General features: G+C 31.4%; 1 protein-coding gene across 2 annotated transcripts; it reads right to left on the reverse strand.

Moving 5' to 3' along the window:
* Positions 1-243: 243 nt before the first annotated feature.
* Nplp1 (Neuropeptide-like precursor 1) lies at positions 244-20,636 on the reverse strand. Of its 2 annotated transcripts, none has more exons than XM_070635618.1 (5): positions 20,426-20,636; positions 16,097-16,628; positions 14,386-14,559; positions 14,017-14,192; positions 244-6,400 (listed from the first exon to the last, which is right to left on the reverse strand). In XM_070635618.1, the coding sequence occupies exons 1-5, from the start codon at positions 20,474-20,476 to the stop codon at positions 6,167-6,169; spliced, it is 1,167 nt and encodes a 388-aa protein (XP_070491719.1). In that variant the 5' UTR covers positions 20,477-20,636; the 3' UTR covers positions 244-6,166. The 2 variants fall into 2 exon arrangements, with proteins under 2 accessions (XP_070491719.1, XP_070491718.1); XM_070635617.1 differs by having other exon boundaries at positions 14,386-14,562.
* Positions 20,637-20,958: the final 322 nt, after the last annotated feature.

Here is a 20,958-nt window from a genome sequence, read left to right on the forward strand (position 1 = left end):
AATGTCTAGTTTAAAATTGTCTATACAGCAAATTCCACTTTTCGTCTTAAGAATGGGTCGAAACCAGCCGTCAAAACACACTCACGTTTTGCCATCAAGACGACGATAATGCGGCGCCTTAACAACTTCATCATGCTGCTCGGGATATTTCAACAATAAGATTTATCAAAACAGCATGAATGTGGATGTCTAAAGCTGAAAATAATTCAATATTTCATCAAAAATATATTAAAAATCTTTCAATTTCTTTTCTATTTGAGTTCTTTATTCTTTATTGACTCAAAACTTTTATTGATCTTGACTTTTATTTTTCTACTATTCTAATACACATCAGGGTCAGTTTACTGATAAATAATAGGGAAACCTGATGTCCATTTGAATGATAATTTTTTTTAAGTTTTTAATGTTCATTTTTAAATAATTTTTTTGAGTGTCTTTTTGTTGTAAATAAATATGTATTGTATGTGGTTGTTCTTTAACTCTTATTACATGTCATTTTTCATTTTTTTTCAGAGCAAAAGAGAGGAAATACAAGGAAGATTCTTTTTATTTGTAAAATATGTATATGTATGTCCTTAATATCTAAAGTAAAATAAAATATCATCATATGTATTATAATGTGATAAATTTCAATTAAAATTGAGTGTGTATTTGTGTATGTGTTAGTGTATAATTTTGTATGTGTGTATTTGTGTGTCTCCCGAGCGACACAAATGAAGAAGACTCCGTCTTGGATCTGATTAGTTTCTATTAAACTTCTTCCTATTGACACATGACATGTGACGTGTGACATGTGTCGCTCGGGTGTGTATCTCTTATATACATCATGAAAGCTTCTTGTCATTCATATAAGTAAGCAATCATAAATTATTAAATACTTTTTCATCATCATCATCATTTATTATTATTATTATGAGTATGTCTATATAATATAAACTCAATAAAGTTTGTTAACGTTTAATATTATAGTCATTTTTCATGTATTGTCATGTAATTCTTTTCCTTTTATTATGTATGCCTTTTGGGGGTGATTTTTTTTTAGCATCACACAATAAAAAATTTTCTTTAATTTTTTCAGATAGTTTAAAAGGAAAAATCTTTGGTTTGTCTTACTGTGGTGTTGTCTCAGCTTTGTATTACGGAATAATAATTTAAATTGCGAATAATTAGCAAGATTTATGGCGCTGGTTAGTGCGGAAAAGACAGTGATTATGATTTTATCTTTGGGATCCATAATGTTGATGATTATGGAAATGGATTTTTTTTGGTGGTTTACTCCAGGCGACACAAGCCCGGAAAGCATACGACATAGAGATGACTGAAAATCCAATTTCAGGAAGAATTGAGTCTAGCTTAGGGACGAATTTTATCAAATTTGTCCTTGGGCTAGAGACATCCTGACCTGAGACTGAATTTTTGATAATTTTTACACAATGCGCCTTCCGGATAGACTTTATTTTGAACCCATACAGTATATTGTGTTCATTTATGCTTCCTAAAATAAATCGATCGATCGATCGGGTTTAATTCTAATCTATAACACAAAATGTCGAATGTATCATCTATTCGAGTGACACAATGTGACAAACTGCATTTTTCGCGTTCATAGTGTATCTGTAGCACCGTTATGCAACCGTCAGGCTACACTCAAGTCTTGTCACCAACATACCGTCGTATTGACGCTTCAGAGATTACATTGTGCTGCTCGTTTCAATATAATTTAATAAATCATAGCATCTTTGAAGCAAAAATTTGCATCTTTGAAGCAGAAGTTTGCATCTTTTAAGTTGAAATTTCAATTTTTACCGCAGGTTTTTGCATCTTTGAAGCAAAAATTTGCATCTTTGAATTAGAAGTTTGCGTCTTTGAGGCAGAAGTTTGCATCTCTTAAGTTGAATTTTGAATTTTTTACCGCAGACTTTCGCATCTTTGATGCAAAAATTTAAAACTTCATCGAGTTCGAAGTCTATTGGGAATCTTCATGGACTATTTTTTCGTTCATTCTTCTCCTGCAACTTTGTGTCGTCAGGATAGTAATGTGCTGGTCGAGATACCACGTCTTTAAAAATTCATAATAATCTGCTTCTCGAGTGAATATTTAAGATACATAACTGTTCCCAAACATTCCATTCTCTATTCAACGCAAGTACAAAGCCTTCAGACAATCCCTTACAACATTATGGGAAACAATTTTTTTATTTTTTAATAGTTATTATAAATATTTGTAAAGTATATTGTCTCAATATTATTTCCTTCATTTTATTTTTATTGATATTGTCATTTAAAATTTTTCATTCCTTCCTTTTCCATCCACTTTCCATGAAAAATAAGAGAATTTTTAACATTTTTTTTTTATTAAAAATTATTGTCAATTCAATTAAGATTTTTTATACTTTTTTGTTCATGTTCTTTTTATAGAAAAACTTCAAAGCATTGTCATATGCACAGCAAGAAGTAAATATTACACGGCAGAATTTCGCATTAATTTTTGGAAATAAAAAATGTTTAGAAATAGAATTTAATGGAAATGTTCAAAATTAAGACATAATTTGGTTGAATTCTTTGTGATGTACAGCATATTTCATATTTATTAGATCTGTTCCTTTGATCTGGATTGTCAAATAAAACCTAATCCATAAATCCAAAGCCATTTTCCCATAAAATTTAAGATTCCTACTAAATATGCTTTATAGGATCAACGACTAGCATCAGTGTCATTTGGAACTACGTAGCTACCTTCCCACTAGCATTATGAATCTTATCATCAAAATCATATCCCATTCATAACATTCAATTGAATTTTGTCATTTGACATGGATCATTCAAAGATCAATAAATGTCATTCATTCATGAATTAAAGTAAGTTCAGAACATATTTGTCATAATTTAAGGATCAACATTCGGATTTTGATATCGGTTGTGACAGGGAAGTCATAAAAGTATGTATAGTATTCAGAGATTGATACTCGATGGATTTTTTGTTGTTCAAATATAAAGCATCGATTGTTTGGCCATAACTTGTTGAATAACTCGATTATCAAGCTGAGCTTCGTGAGCGACACAATTGAAAAAGGCTATGGGACTGAAATATAAATGCTTCATTGAACCACTTTCGTGTGACATCCATATATCTGCCAAATAGAGGCGGCTTCCATTTTGTACTCCGTAAATGAACTTGACATAGCTTTAAAAGCTCTGACTCGGAGCCTTCTCATTTGTATTGCTAAGATTCGAAAGACTGAGTACTTTCTACAATAAAATCGACTTGATTCCATATAAAGTTCGAGTCAACTTCAATGTTCTATGGACTATCGAGTATCGAGCATGAATAAAGTATTAATCACTTATTTAGAACTAATATTGACAATCTATTTATGTTCATTTTTATACTGATCTAATTCAATATTGATCATTTCTGACAGAAGCAGTGTAAAAATAGCTATGGATTATGATTAATATTAGGTTCTGTTGATTTATAATTCATGATTGAGTTAAATATAGCTTTGCTGTAGATCCGAATAGCACAAATAATTTAATCTATCAAAAATCCAGCTTTAGACTGGCATGACTTTAATTTGGTAACCGGATTCAATTAAGATCCAAAGTCTCACTGGACTTTGACTTGGTGCTGGGGTTTTCAATATGATTTGCATGAAATACCGGAATTCAATGTCAGTTTCACATACATTTTGATACCGGTATTGAAGACCCTACTTGGTGTCTAATTTGATTTAGATCCGATGATCCGATGACTCGCCTTCCTGTTGCTGAATTTTGGATCGATTAACCAACTTCTGCTATTCAGGAGAGATTCTCATTTTATACTTAGAACCCGAATCTAATCCCAGTGAAGTAAACTTAGATTCAGTTCCTCTTTGTCTCAATCTTGCAATATTTCTCTTTTTAATGACCAAAATTGATCAATTCATTCCAAAACTCAGACATTACTGTCCAAAATGTAACAAATCCCACTCCAAACTGTGTCTTAAACATTTCCATCAAATTCCATTTCTCCATGAGATATCAAAGAAAGCATTTCCTTATCTCATCTGATAATTCGTAAACTATTTTAAACTTCCGCGTGGGATACGGAAAGCATTTTCATCTTAAAAAGGAATAAAGAAAAATCAAAAAGAAAAGAGAAAAAAAGAAGTACGAAAATTGAAAATGACCATAAACCATTCCAGCCACATGATAGATATATATAATTCGATGATGGATGGCCTTTTTCCATTCTTTTTTTCCATTTTTTTTTTGATAATAAAGTAAGCATATAGGAATCAAAATCAAATGAAATAACGTAAGTTTTGAACTAAACTGCGTTGGTTGGATGTCAAATTAATAAATGTTACGTTAATACAGGAGATTTCAATCTTACAATGATATGGCATATATGTTTTCACTTCTTTTTTCATCATCCGTAAGATATTTTATATATATGTATATTATTCATCATAATCATCATCGTCATTCTTATTACTTTGTATTGTATTTTTTTATATCTATTAATAATATTAATCATAATAATAGGATATGAAAAATCTGGATTTCATTCTTTTATTATCATATGTTTACGTGAAAAGTTAGTCAGAATTAAATAAGATTATCGGTAGCCTCAAGTCAATGAGAATTTTAATGTCAAGTGTGGGGCATGTATTACCTTATTAAGTTAATTGAACACTAATACAAGATTTAAATCATTGATATTCTCATTAAATCCTCTCAATAAAATAAAGTAAGGAGATTTAAATTTAATTGAAACCACGGAAACAATAAAATGATACGATGCTTTCAAGTTTTATTGCTAAAACAGCTTTCAATCTAGGCTTTAAAGTTTTAAAAAAGGGAATAAAATAATGCAAATTGTCAGAGTTGGATGTTGTTGTTGAGGAATATGTTGAGTTTTTGACTATGATTTCAATGTATTTTAGCTCTTCTGATTCCTCTAGATTGACTGGTTCTAACGAATTCTAACGGATTGATTGGTTCTAACAGATTCTTGCCTGAACAGCTTATAGATATTTTTGAGGAATCTGTTTAGAAGCTTCGTTAGCTCGGTGTAGTTAATTCACATGTCTAACAGCTATTTCAGACAATATAAAGCATCATTTGGAAGCCACTCATAGTTCGAGTTCCATTTGGAATCTGAATAGTCTCTTTATGGACTGTTTTTCATGATTTGTATCGTTTAATTGAAATTTCTAGCTTTAAGATAAAATATTGATGCTTATGATTGTGAATAGGATCCTTGAGGTATTAATTTAAATAGTTTTTTTAAATAGTGTGGCGCAATAACTATGAATCCGAGCAAAGCGGTGTCCTGATGACAACATCGCTACTGTTTTAAGTCTATTTTTACAGCGAAAATTGAAATTTGTAACGACCTTTGGTTTAGTTGCAGAACTAGGACATAGTATCACTAAATATGCTCCTAAAATAAAGCATTCTCAGATGATTGAGTACACTCAACTTGAATGGACAAAAGAACCGCTAGAACTAGTCAAGAATTAGTCATTAACTTGCCTTCAACTAGTTATGACGTATTTTTGTCCACTCCCATCCACTCTAGCAAGATCACACTAGTTTAGGCGAAAATGCTCTTTGTATGTTAGGGGAACACTTAAGTACTGTCCTTTATCGGCTAATTGTAAAATTGACACAAATCGACTTGAATTTGACCTCTGCTTGATTATATGTCTAAAAGTGAGCATCACCACGTCTACTTCTTGACTGCACTTAATGTCCACACTCATCCAATTAATCAAAATTCACCGACATAAACCAATATTCTTCCAAAAATATCCTTTCTAAGAACCCAAAATGATTGTTACATTTGCTCCAAAAAAAAAATGTAAACATAGAAGCACTTGAGTCAATACAGATTTAATGATAAAGTCAACGATTTCTCATCAGAAACCCACCTAACATACAATCAACTCCCAAGCAATCTTTGAAGTGCATTTTTTTGTGATTTATAAATAAAAAGTATTAAAAATAAAATGTAACAATTGAGAGCACTGAAATGAACAAGCTTGACTCCATATTTCTGACAATCATCACAACTCTGAGTAGGATAAAGTATAAAATAAAGCGGAATGATAATGAGGATTTATCATAAGTGATTCAAACACAATCTATACACAATTTTATCCTTTTCTTTTACTTTCTACCATCTATCCGAACGCCAATTTATTGCTGTTATTCTTGGCGAACGTGATCGACTGCCTGAGCGTGTTCGAACAGCAGATGATAAGCCCCCAAACGATGGATAATGATTATCGCCCATACCCCACTGACCTCTCATACCATTTGTATATTGTTGGTCTTGATCGCATCGTCTACAAGAAGTGCCGACGAGAGGAGCCGGTCGTAGTCTGTCGAGTTGGTAGAAGGATTCGCCCTGTATAATGAGGATATAAAAGAAAAATGGCAATTAAATATAGAAACACAGACATTAACTTATGCTATTGACAGGAATAAAATATATTCAATAAAACTGCAAATTTTAATTGATACAGGCATGAGATAAGGGATGGAAAAAAGGTAAATAAATGAATATCAGAAACTATAACAATGTAAACAGATGCATGCAATAAATTTTGACCATAAGTGTGTTATTAATGGCAATAAAATTGTGTTCGATTTTTTGAATGACTGGATGGATATGAACAATTTTATATTTATAGTTAAGGTACAGCTACTGCAGTTGATAATTTAAGTATGGCTTCATAAATAAATCTCTCTGTCGATGGGAAACATCATCAAAAAAATTTATCGGAAGTGAGTATTTATTGACGGTCGAACGCAAATTGTTGACGAGGTGAAACAATAGAGCCTTTTTTTGTTTTTAAAAGGTTGCTTGTGTAAGGTCAATTATGTGACATTTTGGTGGTCACTTCCGATTTGAAGGTGAACATTAAAGTCTATTTTTGATATTGAAAATGCGGAAGTAATCAAAGTTGCCAATGAATGTTTTAAAATTTATGAAAATTTGAAAAATTTTTCAACAGTTTTTTGAAAATTTAACGGAAAAATTTAAATTCAATTAAAGAATTAAAAAAGCGAAATTAATCAAAGATATCATTGAATGCTCAAAATTGATGAAATTTTGTAAAAAATTTCAGCGGTTTTTCAAAATTTTGAAAGTTTTTACAACGGTTTTCAAAAATTTGAATGTTTCTTTACAATTTCTAAAAATTTGAACGTTTTTCCAAAAACGGTTCCCGGTTTTTAAAAATTTAAAGGTTTTTTGAACGGTTTTTTAAAATTTAATTATTTTTTCAATGATTTTTTAAAATCTAAAGATTCAACGGTTTTTGAAAAACTAGAAAATTTAACGTTTTTTAAAAATTTGAAAGTATTTTGGACGATTTTATAAAATTTGAAAGTTTAAGTTTTTAAAAATTTAAAAATTTAACGCCTTTAAAAATTTGAAAGATTTTTCAACGGTTTTTAAAAATTTAACGGCCTGTTTCACTAAAGTGGATTATCCTCGATTTCGGATTATCCACTTCAGTTTTTTGGAAGAGTTTTCGAAGATATATTTTTTTTAATTTTTGTAGAGCGTACTTTAACTAATGTTTTCGTATATTTGGAATTTTGGGATCTCAATTATTGATAAATTTATAGCAATGATTGCGATAAATCTAGTAGATTTGAGTTAGAAATTGAATAATTAATACATCTTAAGGACCAACAAAAATCAAGATATATAGAATTATCACGGCCGGGTCACATTATTATAAACTGAAATCAAAAATAATTCAACTCTTAAAATGTTGAAGATATTTCCAAAAAACTGAAGCCGATAATCCGAAATCGTGGATAATCCACTTTAGTGAAACAGGCCGTAACGGTTTTAAAATTTTTGAACAAGTTATCTGTGTGTTTTGAAGGAGTAAATTCAAATTCATCAATTTTCCATCCATTTTCAATTTATTATTGCCTAACTTTTCCACTCCCACTCAATAAACTTCCATTCCCGTGAAGTTTTTAATTAGAAAATTCTAAATTTAAATAATTCCCATATATTTTTCATAAAACTTTTTTCACAATCCAAATGCGTCCAAGTTTCATAAAAAATAAACGAGTAACTTCCATATGAAAAAAAAAAAGTTTTTATTGATACGCCCACCCCACTACACAGCAATTTACTCTAGAGTCATAACCATATAAATGTACGCAGCACATACATAAACACACAATAATGAATTTCTTTTTCTATCTCTAGATTACTCGAGGAAAAAAAGGAAAAAAGCCATAAAATCAACCACCGAAAAAGTGAACATCAAATGGTTTTTGACTATATTGTATGCTATGTACTGTCAATACGACAGATATAATTTTCCATGCCGTATAATTTACTGTGTATTAACAATAATAGGATTCAATTTGTGTGAATGCAATCAGCAATCATGTTCTATTATGATTTTTTTTTCAGTAAGTAATTTAATTGGAAGTTTTTTTGCTCTATTGTCTGCATCTAAGTGACGTAATGGAAATTGTAACGTTGTATTTAACGTATAATCGATTGATTGGGAATTTTCATGAATTTCAAAGAATTTTGTGTGGTTGTAGAGTGATGTTTAACAATATTTTGGAATGTTATAATCGAATAGCACATGTCAAGGATGTGAGGAATTTTCTGAGGGATTGGTTTTGAATTTTTGGCATGAATTTCAAAAGCTTAGAAGGAATTTTGGCATTTCTGTGTGGACAAACTCAACAAATAATAGAATTATGTCCAGACAGAGGAGGCTGAGGGTGGTTTTAGCCCCATAACTCGCTTGAGTTCACACCTGGCACATGACACAAAGTAGTGCACGGACAAGTCAGGTGACACAGTTTTGCCTTTTTGTCATGTTTTTGTTAAACTTTCAGTTGTAAGTGAATTTCAGTTAGTGACATTACAAACGTCACGTAACCTAACATGTAGCATGGGGTTGCCAGCTAAGACTTGCAGACATGCCTGTAAAGCTCTCTCCATTTGTTCTAGTTCGACTAGTTATCGGAATTCACCACGAAAAGGTCTGAGATACTTACGTACTTACTGGAACCATGCTCCAACTTGGAGCCTAGGTCATTACAAAAGGCCTTCCATCTGACTCTATTAAGACTGACCATAATGTCGAATATAGTCACTTGGGTCTCCGACACAAAGTAAGAAATGTGACTTGTCCGCAGCATCATGTCAGCTTGGTGCAAGACCAATAATGATTCCGATCTTTCACTGGCCTGATGCTGGTTTTTAGCCAGATTTATCACATCTGCCAATGCATCAAAAAGACTTCTTGTTGCTGTGTATTTAAATATCTATCAAACCAGATGTCTATAATTCGCTGTTATTTTGATGACGTGGATTCGATTCCCATGAATTATCATCTCTCAATCTGTACATAAAGCTATGTTGATAATGAAGAGAACTCGCACAATGCTCAACAACATCACAACAAGGAATTCTTAGTATAACTCATTTTCCCAGAAACCTTCATTCCTTATAAGTGTAGGACTTTACAACCTGTAATTTTCTACCCACGCAACTTCCTGAAAAGTGCCTACAATCTTTTTTTTATTAAATTATAATTACTCTAATCCCGTCCTTTGCAAAATTGCACTTTATAAATGAACTGAGCATTTCAAAAGAATTAATTTTAAATTTCACGGCAAGTTCTTCTCATGATTTCTTATCTTCAGCTATGTAGGAAGGCAGGGAGAATTGATGTTAATGAATTAAAAATCATATTTACACTACAGCTTAAGTGACGAAGAAAGTAAACAGTTAACTTTATGTTTTTTAATTAAAAGCTTCCAGCTAGAAGTGCTTCACGTCATCATCGTCATCGTCTTCATATAATATAATGCCATTGGCATGAATTTCAACTACTTCAACTTGAAAGGATTTTTTTATATTATTCAATATTGATTTTTATATGTATTCATGGTTTCGCATCTTCGAGGAACATCCTTTTAAGGCAGTTATGGGCAACCTTTTATTATTCGTGTGGCACAACTTGATGGTAAGCAGAGTTGCAAAACAGACAGCTGCTTTAGGCAAAAACCGTACAAATTCTTGATAATTTATGGTATTTTCTTACAAAACGTTACAAATTACCAAGAAATTGTACGGTTTTTTTCCTGTGACGAGGTGCTTGTTTTGCAACTCTAATTTTTCTTACAAGACCATCACATTTCTTTTCTTTTATTTGTTCTTTCTTTTTTCTCTTTTTTTGTTGTTGTTGTTAGAGGAAAAAGCCTAAAGAAATTATCAAGAAATTGTACGGTTTTGGCCAGTGACAGATGCCTGTTTTGCAACTCTACAAACAAAACCATACAAATTATCAAGAAATCGTAAGAGTTTTGACTGTGACTGGTGCCTGTTTTGCAATTCTGATGGTATTCCTCGACCAAAACCTTACAAGTTATACGGTTCATGACATTTCTAAAGATTCTCGACAGCACACTATTGTGCCGCGTCACAAAGGTTGCTCAACACTCCTTTATGCAAAAGAACTTCAGCAACTCATGATTTATGCATCAAATTCGCGATCGTTTTAAATTTGCACATCATTTGACTCTCATTTGAGGTAAAAAATGGAAAATTTGCTTCTTCATCTTCTAAATTGAGCATCTACACAACAGTCAATTGTCGTAGTTGTGAACTTAACATCAAATAAATTTTCCTCTCCTTCCTTCCCCATATTCTGCATTGTCATTTTTAGATACAATTTACGTAGCATCTTATGCTGTATATGTATGTAGCTACAATATTGTGTTGTTGTTAATTTATTGCTTCCGAGAACTTGACATCGAAATTTATGATGTGAATAATTAGTTTAAAGCCTTAAAAATTATTGTGCGCATAATTTTAGAATTCTAGAAGATTCATAAGTGTTTAACCCGAACGATTAACGACTCATGAAAAAGGATTTACAACTTCCAACGCTTTTGATATTATTTTTGGAATTCTATAAAGATTTTTATTGGATATTTTTAGGCATATTCAGATTTCTTTGACTGCTTTTTGGATATTTCACATGTTTTTTTAAGAGAACCTAGCAACACAGAGGAAGTAATGCCTTTTATACCATTTAAGCAGTACCCAATGTTGTGCTCTTTACAAAACAAGAAGTTTATCTACCTTGACGACTAGACATTGCAGGTAATTCCTTCCGAATATTCAATATTTTTAGCGTTAATGGAACAATCTGCTTTGCTTCGCCTAAAAATTATTCTATTAATGAACAGCATAAAAAAAAATATTTTATAAATTTGTAGAGATGTGATGCAGAGATGTAGACATTAGATTTGTAACTCGAGCAACGTGAATGAGGTAGGCTTTGAAATCTCTCTTTTAGCGCTTTATTAACAACAAATGGAAGATTTCTCCCTATCTTGTCAATATGATTGTCAAATAGAGGCGATTCCGTTTGGTGTTGATAAAAGAGCTTAAGCGGGGCCTTAAAAGTTCCCTGGTGGCTATTATTATATGTTAGAAGAAGTTTTAAAAAAGCTAAAAATTATCAAAATTCAAATCTTTGTTTACATTCTGAAAGGATTTGTTTAAGATTTTTTTTTTCAGAATTCAGCCTTTCTGGACATAATTGCTTGTTATATTTCTGATCATTTGTTAGTTTAAAACTCAAAATTATGTATTGAACAAGTTTTGATCATATGAAATGCTTTGAAAGTACATAAATTTACGATTTTACGAAACTTTGTGACTGTTAATTTACTAAAACAAGATTTTAATAATTTGTAGTATTTATAATAAGCAGAATCTTGCAATTGTATAATTGTAATTCAATTAAATGACTTTTATACAGATTATAAAGTGATGTTTATTCTTCGGAATTCAAACACAAACTGAATATTTATTTGAAAGGGCCGAACAACTTTAAAAGGGGAAAATCAACTAATCGACTTTGCATACAGTTTAAATAAAAATTGACCGTTGATCATATTTTCAACAATTTTGATTAAATTGAGTCATTTCAAAGCAAATAATAAGTCGTAAGTCTTATAATATCGATACAAAATGCTAAAAAGTTATTCATTGTCGCTTATTCCTTCAATATCAAATCATCAGATCAGTAACCAAACAAAGTTCTTTGTATTAATTAGATTAATTATAGATTTGATATTTAAATGACTTTTTCGCATCCCACAATGTAATGAATTCTATTTGATCATCATTTATAAAATACTTATGGACAGCCATAGATAAATCTACATGACGAAATTTCAATTAAAACATCATCATTACAATCTCAAAGCGAGGTATCATTAAAGTTATCATAAAGCTCTCATCTGTCGATGATAAATGTGAAGGTAAATGTCAAATTTCCACTGCTGAATACAGTATAATAATTTTTTCTAAGGAAATACTTCGATAATGATTTCACGCAATGAAAATATCCCAAGTCATTCAGACTGTAAAGGCAATTGTACCAACATTTGTAAAAAAAATTCATTCTATTCAAGTTTAAGTACAATTTTGGCCTTTAAAATGTAGAACAAAAAATGTCAAATGGTATTTTTCGATTAAAATTCCAAAAATTCCATCATACGAAATGAAAAGTTTTGAAATGGATGGAGAGAAAATAATAAAATAGCAACAAAATTTGCACATTTACATTTACTACCAATTTAAGGAAAATGTGTTAAAAGGGTTAGGGAAAATGAGGAAGAGAACAACAGCAAAAAAACAGCAACAACCAACAATAACATCAAGTTAAAGAAGGGAAAAAGTACAAGTATGTATAAAACTACAAAGTTATTTAACATTCATGTGTACTTAAAATATATACAGTGTGGCAAACACGTCTTCATTATTCATTTTAAAGAGCATTTAAATGCTATGTATGTTCAGCTAATTTTATAACCTAACATAAATACAAAAAAAAGTGAAGAATTTTGGCGCGGATGAAAGAAGGGACATTAAACATTTACTCGAATCCATAGACAGTGGAAGAAGTCTTCTCTTAATACTCATTTGAACTTCAAGTCACAGATGTCATTTTCATTTCAACTCAGGGGGTGACGATAAGAAAATTTCATTTTGCTTCTTTATTGAAAAAGCTTCGCGTCTTGAGTGCGTTCAGTAAACAAATTTCGCCTCTTGACTGAGTTCGGTAAAAAAAAAAATTTGTTGATTGAACATTTGCTCCAAGTGAATTCAGTAAATATTTTTGCTTCTCGAGGACGTTCAGTGAAAAATTTTCGCGTCTTTATTACGTTCAGTAAACATACTTGTATTTTGAGTGTATTCAGTAATAATTTTCGCATCTCAAAAGCAATTTAATTTAATTTAAATTGCATTTACTGAAAAATTCGCATCTTAAGTGCATTCAGTCAAAAAATTTCGCATCTCAAGAGTGTTCATTGAGAAATTTTCTCATCTCAAGTGCGTTCAATGAGGAAAACTTTGCATCTGAAGTGCATTCAGTGAAAAATTTTTCGCATCTTAAGTGCATGCAGTGAAAAAATTTCGCATCTAAAGTGGATTCAGTGAAAAAGTTTTGCATCTAAAGTGCAGTGAAAAAATTTCGCATCTGAAGTACATTCAGTGTTAAAATCTTCGCATCTTAAATGCATTCAGTGTTAAAATGTTTGCATCTAAAGAGCTTTCTATGAAAAAAGTTTCGCATCTCAAGTGTATTCAATGAAAATTTTTCGCATCTCAAGTGTGTTCAGTAACATTTTTCGCGTCTTTGAAACATTCAGTAAAAAAAGTTAGTATTAAAATTTGGAAAATTAATGAGAATTTGTAATCATGCTTAATAAAATTTTCAGCATAGCTCAATAACTATAAACTAACTTTTATCTATTCGCACATCCTGGCTGTTTTGGGGACACAAAAGGGAAAATATATACATAACTAAATGAAACACAAAACGAGATAAATTGTTCATTCCCGCATCTAATCTAACATACATAACATAAAAAGAGAGTAGTGTGAGGGAAGACAAAAAAAAGACATGGAACAGTAAAATTTTTTTAAAAAGTGCTTCATTTTACAATTTGTTCCATATTCTCCGTACGTCCTGATCGACTAAAACGATTTCTTGTCGGCCTAAATGACGGTATCCAGCCACTTCGAGCGAGTGCACCAAGATGACGTTTCTCTAATGTTATTGTTGTTGCTGCTGCATCGTAATCATTATCATTATTATCATTATCAGACTCATAAGGTGCTGCAATATGTTTTTTTTTTTTTTGCAATTTCGAACAGGGATTTAGATGCAAAAAAGGAATGTAATTTATGTAGGATGATGATAGAGAGAGAAAAAAGGTATTTTTTATGTTTTTGTGGCATTTTACGTGCAATAAAATAAAAAAGTTGTAATCATAAAGAAGGATTTTTTATTCTTATTTTACAATACATACCTAAAAATCTCTTTTCAGCATATGGAAAGTCGTCATTTAAAGCCTGAAGGAGTTCATCGTAGTCAACGGGTCCATTTTGAAAGACGGGTTCGGAAAATTCATTTTCACCGACAATTTCGCGCTTCTTTCGGCCTTTGATTGAGTTCTTCAGAGATTGAATATTGCGTTTTCCGTCTTCTAAATTGATGTTTGTAAAGGACATAAGAATTCAAAGAAAAAAATGATATAAATTTTCATGCCTTAAGGATATAAAAGTCAGTGTTTTGTGGATATTTTCTCGTCCTTCTTATGCTTCCGTAGCTTATTAAAAATCACAAATGGAATTTAATATCCCTTTTGTGCACGTAAAAGATTAAGAACATGTGCATTTTTAGACTAATTAGATTGTTTTAATCTCCGCCTTGTAATTAATGAAAGCCTGGGATTTTTTTAAGAAGAATTTCGTAAATTTAGATCTATTCTGATATTTTTAGGAATGAGATTAATTAATTTCGTGATAATTACGTTATTTTAATTGCCTAGACTAAGCCTAGACGAATGGATGTTCTCGAATAAAAATGCTTGACATTTGTCAACCGTCAAAAATTTGATTTTACTGTAAACACTAACACAATTAAAGAAAATTGTTGAAATTTGATTTGCAGAATTTTATATTTTTAGACGAGTTTTGGTGGTATAGAAGCATTGCAAGTGCTTAATAATTAACTAATCTAGCCTATTTAAGCTTAAAAAATAATATATCAATTGATATTTGTGTATAAATTTGAAGATTTGGAATTTTACAAATTTCATTGTTTAGAATGACAGCACTGATATACTGTCTAAACTTTTTTGAACCATGGCACACTTTGATGATAGGCCACGACCGAAATAGAACACGACATGCAGTTTATAGCATTTCCGATAGTGTGCCGCGGCATTATGTGCAATCTTCACAAATTCTTCATGACAGCCACTCATGACTGTCATATGGCGATCAAGTGGCAATTGTTAGATACAAATTGCTGATTGTATGCCATGAGTCCGTCACTTGACTGCCAAGAATATCTTGTGCCGCGGCGAACAGTTTGAACAGCACTGTTTAATATTAGTATACGAAATTACGAATGGTCTATACCACTATTAGTACGGTTGAGTATACTTTGCCTTAACAGGCATAGAGTATGCTTTTATATTACAGAATTACTACGGTCCATAAAGCGTTATTTTTGCCTGTTAGGGTCGTAAATGAACAACTTAATATTGTCAACTTTACAATTCTAGTCTCATTAAAGTCATAGACTTGAATGACAGCTGTTATGTCAAGGCTTACAAAAAGAGTAAGTATGCATCTTGATTTGGGTTTAAGCCGGTTGAAGCACACATATTTTATTTGACGAAACCTTTGCCTCAACTCGAAATTCAATTTAAATCATGCAATTACAAAGCATTTTTCACATGCTTAGTGAGCATTGAATTTTAAAAAACATGAAAAAGTCTTCAGAAGTTGACAAAAAAAAAATAAATTCTTTCCTTGCTGACTTGAGAACACGTCCTTATTTAAATTTAAATACTTCAATATTAACTTTGTAAGCACATTTTTGGATCAATTGAGTTACGTCTTCCGTAATGCATAAGAAAAAAATTCCATCAAAATATTCACAAACACTGAATATAAATGTTTATGCCTTTGTGGCTTCAAATACTTCAAAGGACATATTTTAATACATACCATCAGCATATTTTGAGCCGCCATTTAATTTCGGTAATGCCCAGTCTCTTGCAAGTGTTCCAACATTTCTCTTACCAAAGCCATTACGTGCCAGTGCTGCAACATTTCTTTTACCCGATCCTGGAAACATGTTGTTTCTCATCAATGAGCCTATATTACGTTTACCATTCGCATACTGCCATTGTCTTGCCAGCGACTGTATATTACGCTTTCCACCAATCATTCCTGTACGTGCCATTGATGCTATATTTCTTTTATGTCCATTATCGTCTTCTCCTATTGAATCCATTTCGGTTTCAGGCTCTCGCGATGGTAATTGTCCATTTTTTGCAAGTGTTGCAATTGAACGCTTCTCATCCTCCTCGGAAGATTCATAAAGATCGGAATCACGTCCATAAGTATTTAATAAATTACCAAATATCTTCTCTAATGCTCTACGATGCATTTCATATTTCGAATTTTCTGCAAGAGCTCGTTCAATTGCATTAATTTCATCTTCAATTGTATCATCTGAACTGTACTGTCCTTTGACCTGTTTACGTGACGTGAATTGAACAGTAACAATAAAAAAGAAACAAATTTTTTCAATGGTTATTGTGTTAAGTCGTAAATTGAAATAGAGTGTAAAGTTAAAATGTATAGAATTATTTAAGGGTTTTGAATGGAAAGAAAATAACAAAAGGAATCGACCTTATGGAGTAATCTTAGCGCATTTTTGTCACAGCTATCGCAGCACGTAATAAATACAAATTAATTTGCATTTCCCAATAAAATTATAAACGTTGATAAAAATTGATATCTAACTGTTTTTAAAAATTTAAATTTTCTAACGGTTGCTTAAAATTTAAATTTATTGAAAGCAACGCTTTAAAAATGTTTTTCTTTTGTTTATGAAATGAAAAATCATTAATTAACGTGCATAGAGATGATTTTAAGCTTTCAGACCAATTGATACCGGAATAATTCGATGGCACAAAGCTTATGCTTCAAACTAGAGCTTTCTACGAGGTCTGGTTGCCGAGATCTTGTCCCTTAATCAGTTAGCCAGCCAGTTAATCAGTTATCCAGCCAACCAGCTTGCCAGTGATCATACTAGCCAGCCAACCAGCCAGGCAGTCAGTTACCTAGCCAGCCTGCCACAAAGTGTAATACTATGCGCTATTTTCTTTCAAAAAATGCGCTAAAAAGGGATGAAAAAATGGAAAAAAGAAAATAGAAAATGAAGAATAATTCCTCAATTGAACAATATGATCGATTAAATAAGGTTCGAGTGTTTTATTTTTAATAATATCAAATAAACAAGTGCTTGAGCATTAAATAAAGGGATTTATCTCCTCAAAAAATAGCTTAAAATGATAGAATTGACGAGGAAAAATGATGATAATAACTCTTCACTAAATTATTCCTTATAAATCTCATTCATTCAGACAATTTATAAAGGAAAAAGTGGAAATACTTTATCTCGCATTACTTTTGCCTCCTAGGCATATTACTTTATTTTGTAAGCATATTTCGGCGTGCAGCTGATGATTAGACGAAAAAAAATATATCGGGGTTATATTTCTCTGACGTAAATAGGAATGCTTAGTGAGGCGGAAGCTTATGTATTAAATGTTATTATGGATGCAATAGCTAGTTCTTGGCCTTTTTTCAGATCAAGAAAGAGCTGGATCTGGACTAGAGAGATATTCAAGTAATTATCAATCTCAGATCTTTAAGGATGTGGGTTAGTTAGCTTCAATTAATCATACAAAAGCTTCAAATAGACATTTAAAGTCTGACTTTTGATGATTTGTAAAGATATGGCAACTTTAATTGAAATTAAGAATATCCGAAAATTGCTAAAAAAATTCCAATTTTAAAAAGTCGTTAAAATCTTCAAAAATTCGAATATAAAAATATCGTTAAAATCTCAAAAAGTGACAAAAGAAATTCAAATTTCAAAATTTCGTTGAAATGTTCAAAATTTCCTACAGAATTTTGAATTTTTAAAATTTGTTAAAATCTCCAAAAATTACAAAAAAAAAATCAAATTTCAAAAAGTCGTTAAATTCTTAAATTCCCACAAAACTTAAAACAGCTTTCAGAATCTCAAAGATTAAGCCACATCAGCACTAATTTCAGCATTTTCTTAATCTTCCAAATCTCCCTCATCTCATTTCGTATTAAAAATAAAAATATAAGCAAAGAGATTAAACAAATAAACGAAAGAAGGAAGAAATTAAATTTATTTAGTGAAAAAAGTGCGATATGATCGTGTGGTTGTAGGAAGTTAAGGGATTTATGTCTAATAAAAGACTGATATTAAGGCGGAAAAGCTTCTCCTGATTATATCCACTTTCAATTAACATTTGTGACACTTAATTTACTTCCATTTATGCACCATTATCATTAGCACATCCAGTCGCTCATGAAGCATTTGCCACAAATTTATCGGCATGGTATTGTAATGGCTTTTTAAAGCTTCAAATGACTTTTGTGGAAATTTTTCTGATCAATTTTTTGCTTCCGTTTTGTAATTTGTTTTGCTCATTTGCTGTGCATTAAAAAGATCAATTAACATCCAGTCTGGAACTTTTAGTTAACTTTTTGAATGTTCCCGGGCAGCACAGAACAAAAATACTTCAAAAATTACTTCAAAATCAGTCGTCATGGTGCCGTCAAGTCCACTTCACGTCTTCCCGTTAATACAGCTACTTAACGTTGCCCCAGCCAACACATTGTGCAGTTCGGAGTTACCACAGCAACAATTCATTAATTTTTCATTCAAAAGCTTCAATTTTATCAATCAAATCTGGATATTTGTGGACCGATTTAAAGAATATTATTTAATTAAATCCAATTTGTGGTCACGTGTGCTTTGGATATGAAAGGAATGGAATTTTATCGGACATTGGTTGCAGAGAAGATACACATAAGCGGTTTGTGAAGGTTGGAATTTATGAATCAATTTTAATTCTCTGTATTGTATCGAAAGGGTATTAAAAAGTTAATGAAATGCACGTGACTGACATGTCTGGGTGATTATGGATTGGATCTATTCATTCAGAATTTTATGATTTACTTAAGGAGATTAAGTTTAGATTAATTTTTATGAAATGTGACATAGTTTTAAGGAGAGCTTGAAGTTGACTTGGAAAAATGGACTCAAGTCAAATTTTTATATAGAGTCGAGTCAACTCTGATTGTAAGAATGTATTTCCAAGACTTTTTTTAAAAAAAATTTGGGAAATTGAGTTGGGTTTTTCATAATTTCCTATTTCTACTTTCCTATTTAGAATGGGTTTTTACAATATATTTTCATACAACTGTGCGTCGACCATGCGATAGCTCCATTTGTTGAGTCGCTTGTGTAAAATTGGAACAAATTGAAGCATTTTTTAGTACCGATATACTATATTGGAGTTTAGAACAGGTGTAAACACCCTTTTTGATGTCACGGCAAAACCAGAGCTCTAGAAATTTTTCGCGGCACATTAACTTTTATTATTTTAATTGAGCATAAACTTCATAAACTAGTCTAAAAATTTCAATAGGCAATTTCTAGACTTCACTGGTTTTCTAACTTTTATTTTGAACTTTTTTCTAGCAAAATCTAAAAATTTTAAAGAATATTTGCTTGTTTTAGGGATTTAGGAAAATTTTACAGAATTCAGGGTTTGTTTTCCACGGGTTAATTGCATTTTAAGTGAAATTTTTATAAGATTGCTCGATCTATTAGAAGATAGTTTATATAATTTAGAATAACGGAATCTTGAGTAGAATAACCGTCGGATAGTTTACATACTAAAACCAGCTATAGAGCCAGTTTTAAGAGATGTCTAAGAAAAGTCAAGAATCGTATTTGATCTACAATGACCTGCATCGTAACTAAGTAAGAATGAGACTTAAAACCAAGTCCTAAGATCTTCGATCGCATGCTCCTACTACTGAGCAATCGGGGGGTCATTCCACAATATGACAAAGTGCTGATAACTTTTTTTACTACCACAATCTCATTGATAAACCGTTGAAAAGCTATTACTGGAAAATAATTCCAATAAGTACAAGTTTGTGCAATTTAAAACAATTAACACTAAATTTTGATATCCATAGATCAAATTCTCCCATCACGCAGCAACTTTACAACATTTTTCCCACAACCATGAATCGAATTTACAGTCCAGAAAAAAGCTCATTGCACTTAAAACTTTTTCCATTAACTTCCGCAAGCGGTCTTCAGCTAAGTTAATAACAGTTTAAATTCCATTCAAATAGCTTATCATCAAGCTTGCTGCAACATGCACCAAAAATATTTCAACAATTCCTGATTCTTTAATTTCACTTTACCGTTGAAACTATAAGCACAAAAATTATTCCAATTTTCCAGAACTGCTGCATTTTAATCCTTGATTGAGGCTTTTTTGACTACTTTTTGAAACAATCACTAATTAACTCAAGATTTTATGATTTATAGAACTTTAACACAACACTTCACATAAAATGATAAAAATTTAAGCTGTGCCTTGATACTTTATATTTTGGGAAATGTTTACAGAAAGACAACTGGTGCTTGAATGGTGTGTTTCGGCAAACGGATTCTTCTTTTATACTTACATTCAAGCATTCAACGTGTGGGGAGTTTTCCAAGAGATGCAACAAGGAAGAAAAGCTTCAAGCATTCAACATAATTTTCAACCTCAAACATCTCTGAGACACTGGATTGAACTGCGCATATGCCTAAATATGTTGAAAGCTTTCCCCAAAAGCTCGGCTATGATGACAACGTGGACTATGCTTGCTGTACTCAACACTTGTTGCGTGAAATATGAATTACAATGCTGCCCTAGTGAATTGAAAATGATGACGAAGGCGACATCGAG

Source organism: Chironomus tepperi, unplaced genomic scaffold, assembly GCF_022539635.2.
Source record: "Chironomus tepperi strain 1889 unplaced genomic scaffold, CSIRO-AGI_Ctep_v1 contig_93, whole genome shotgun sequence".
NCBI classification, from domain to species: Eukaryota; Metazoa; Arthropoda; class Insecta; order Diptera; family Chironomidae; genus Chironomus; species Chironomus tepperi.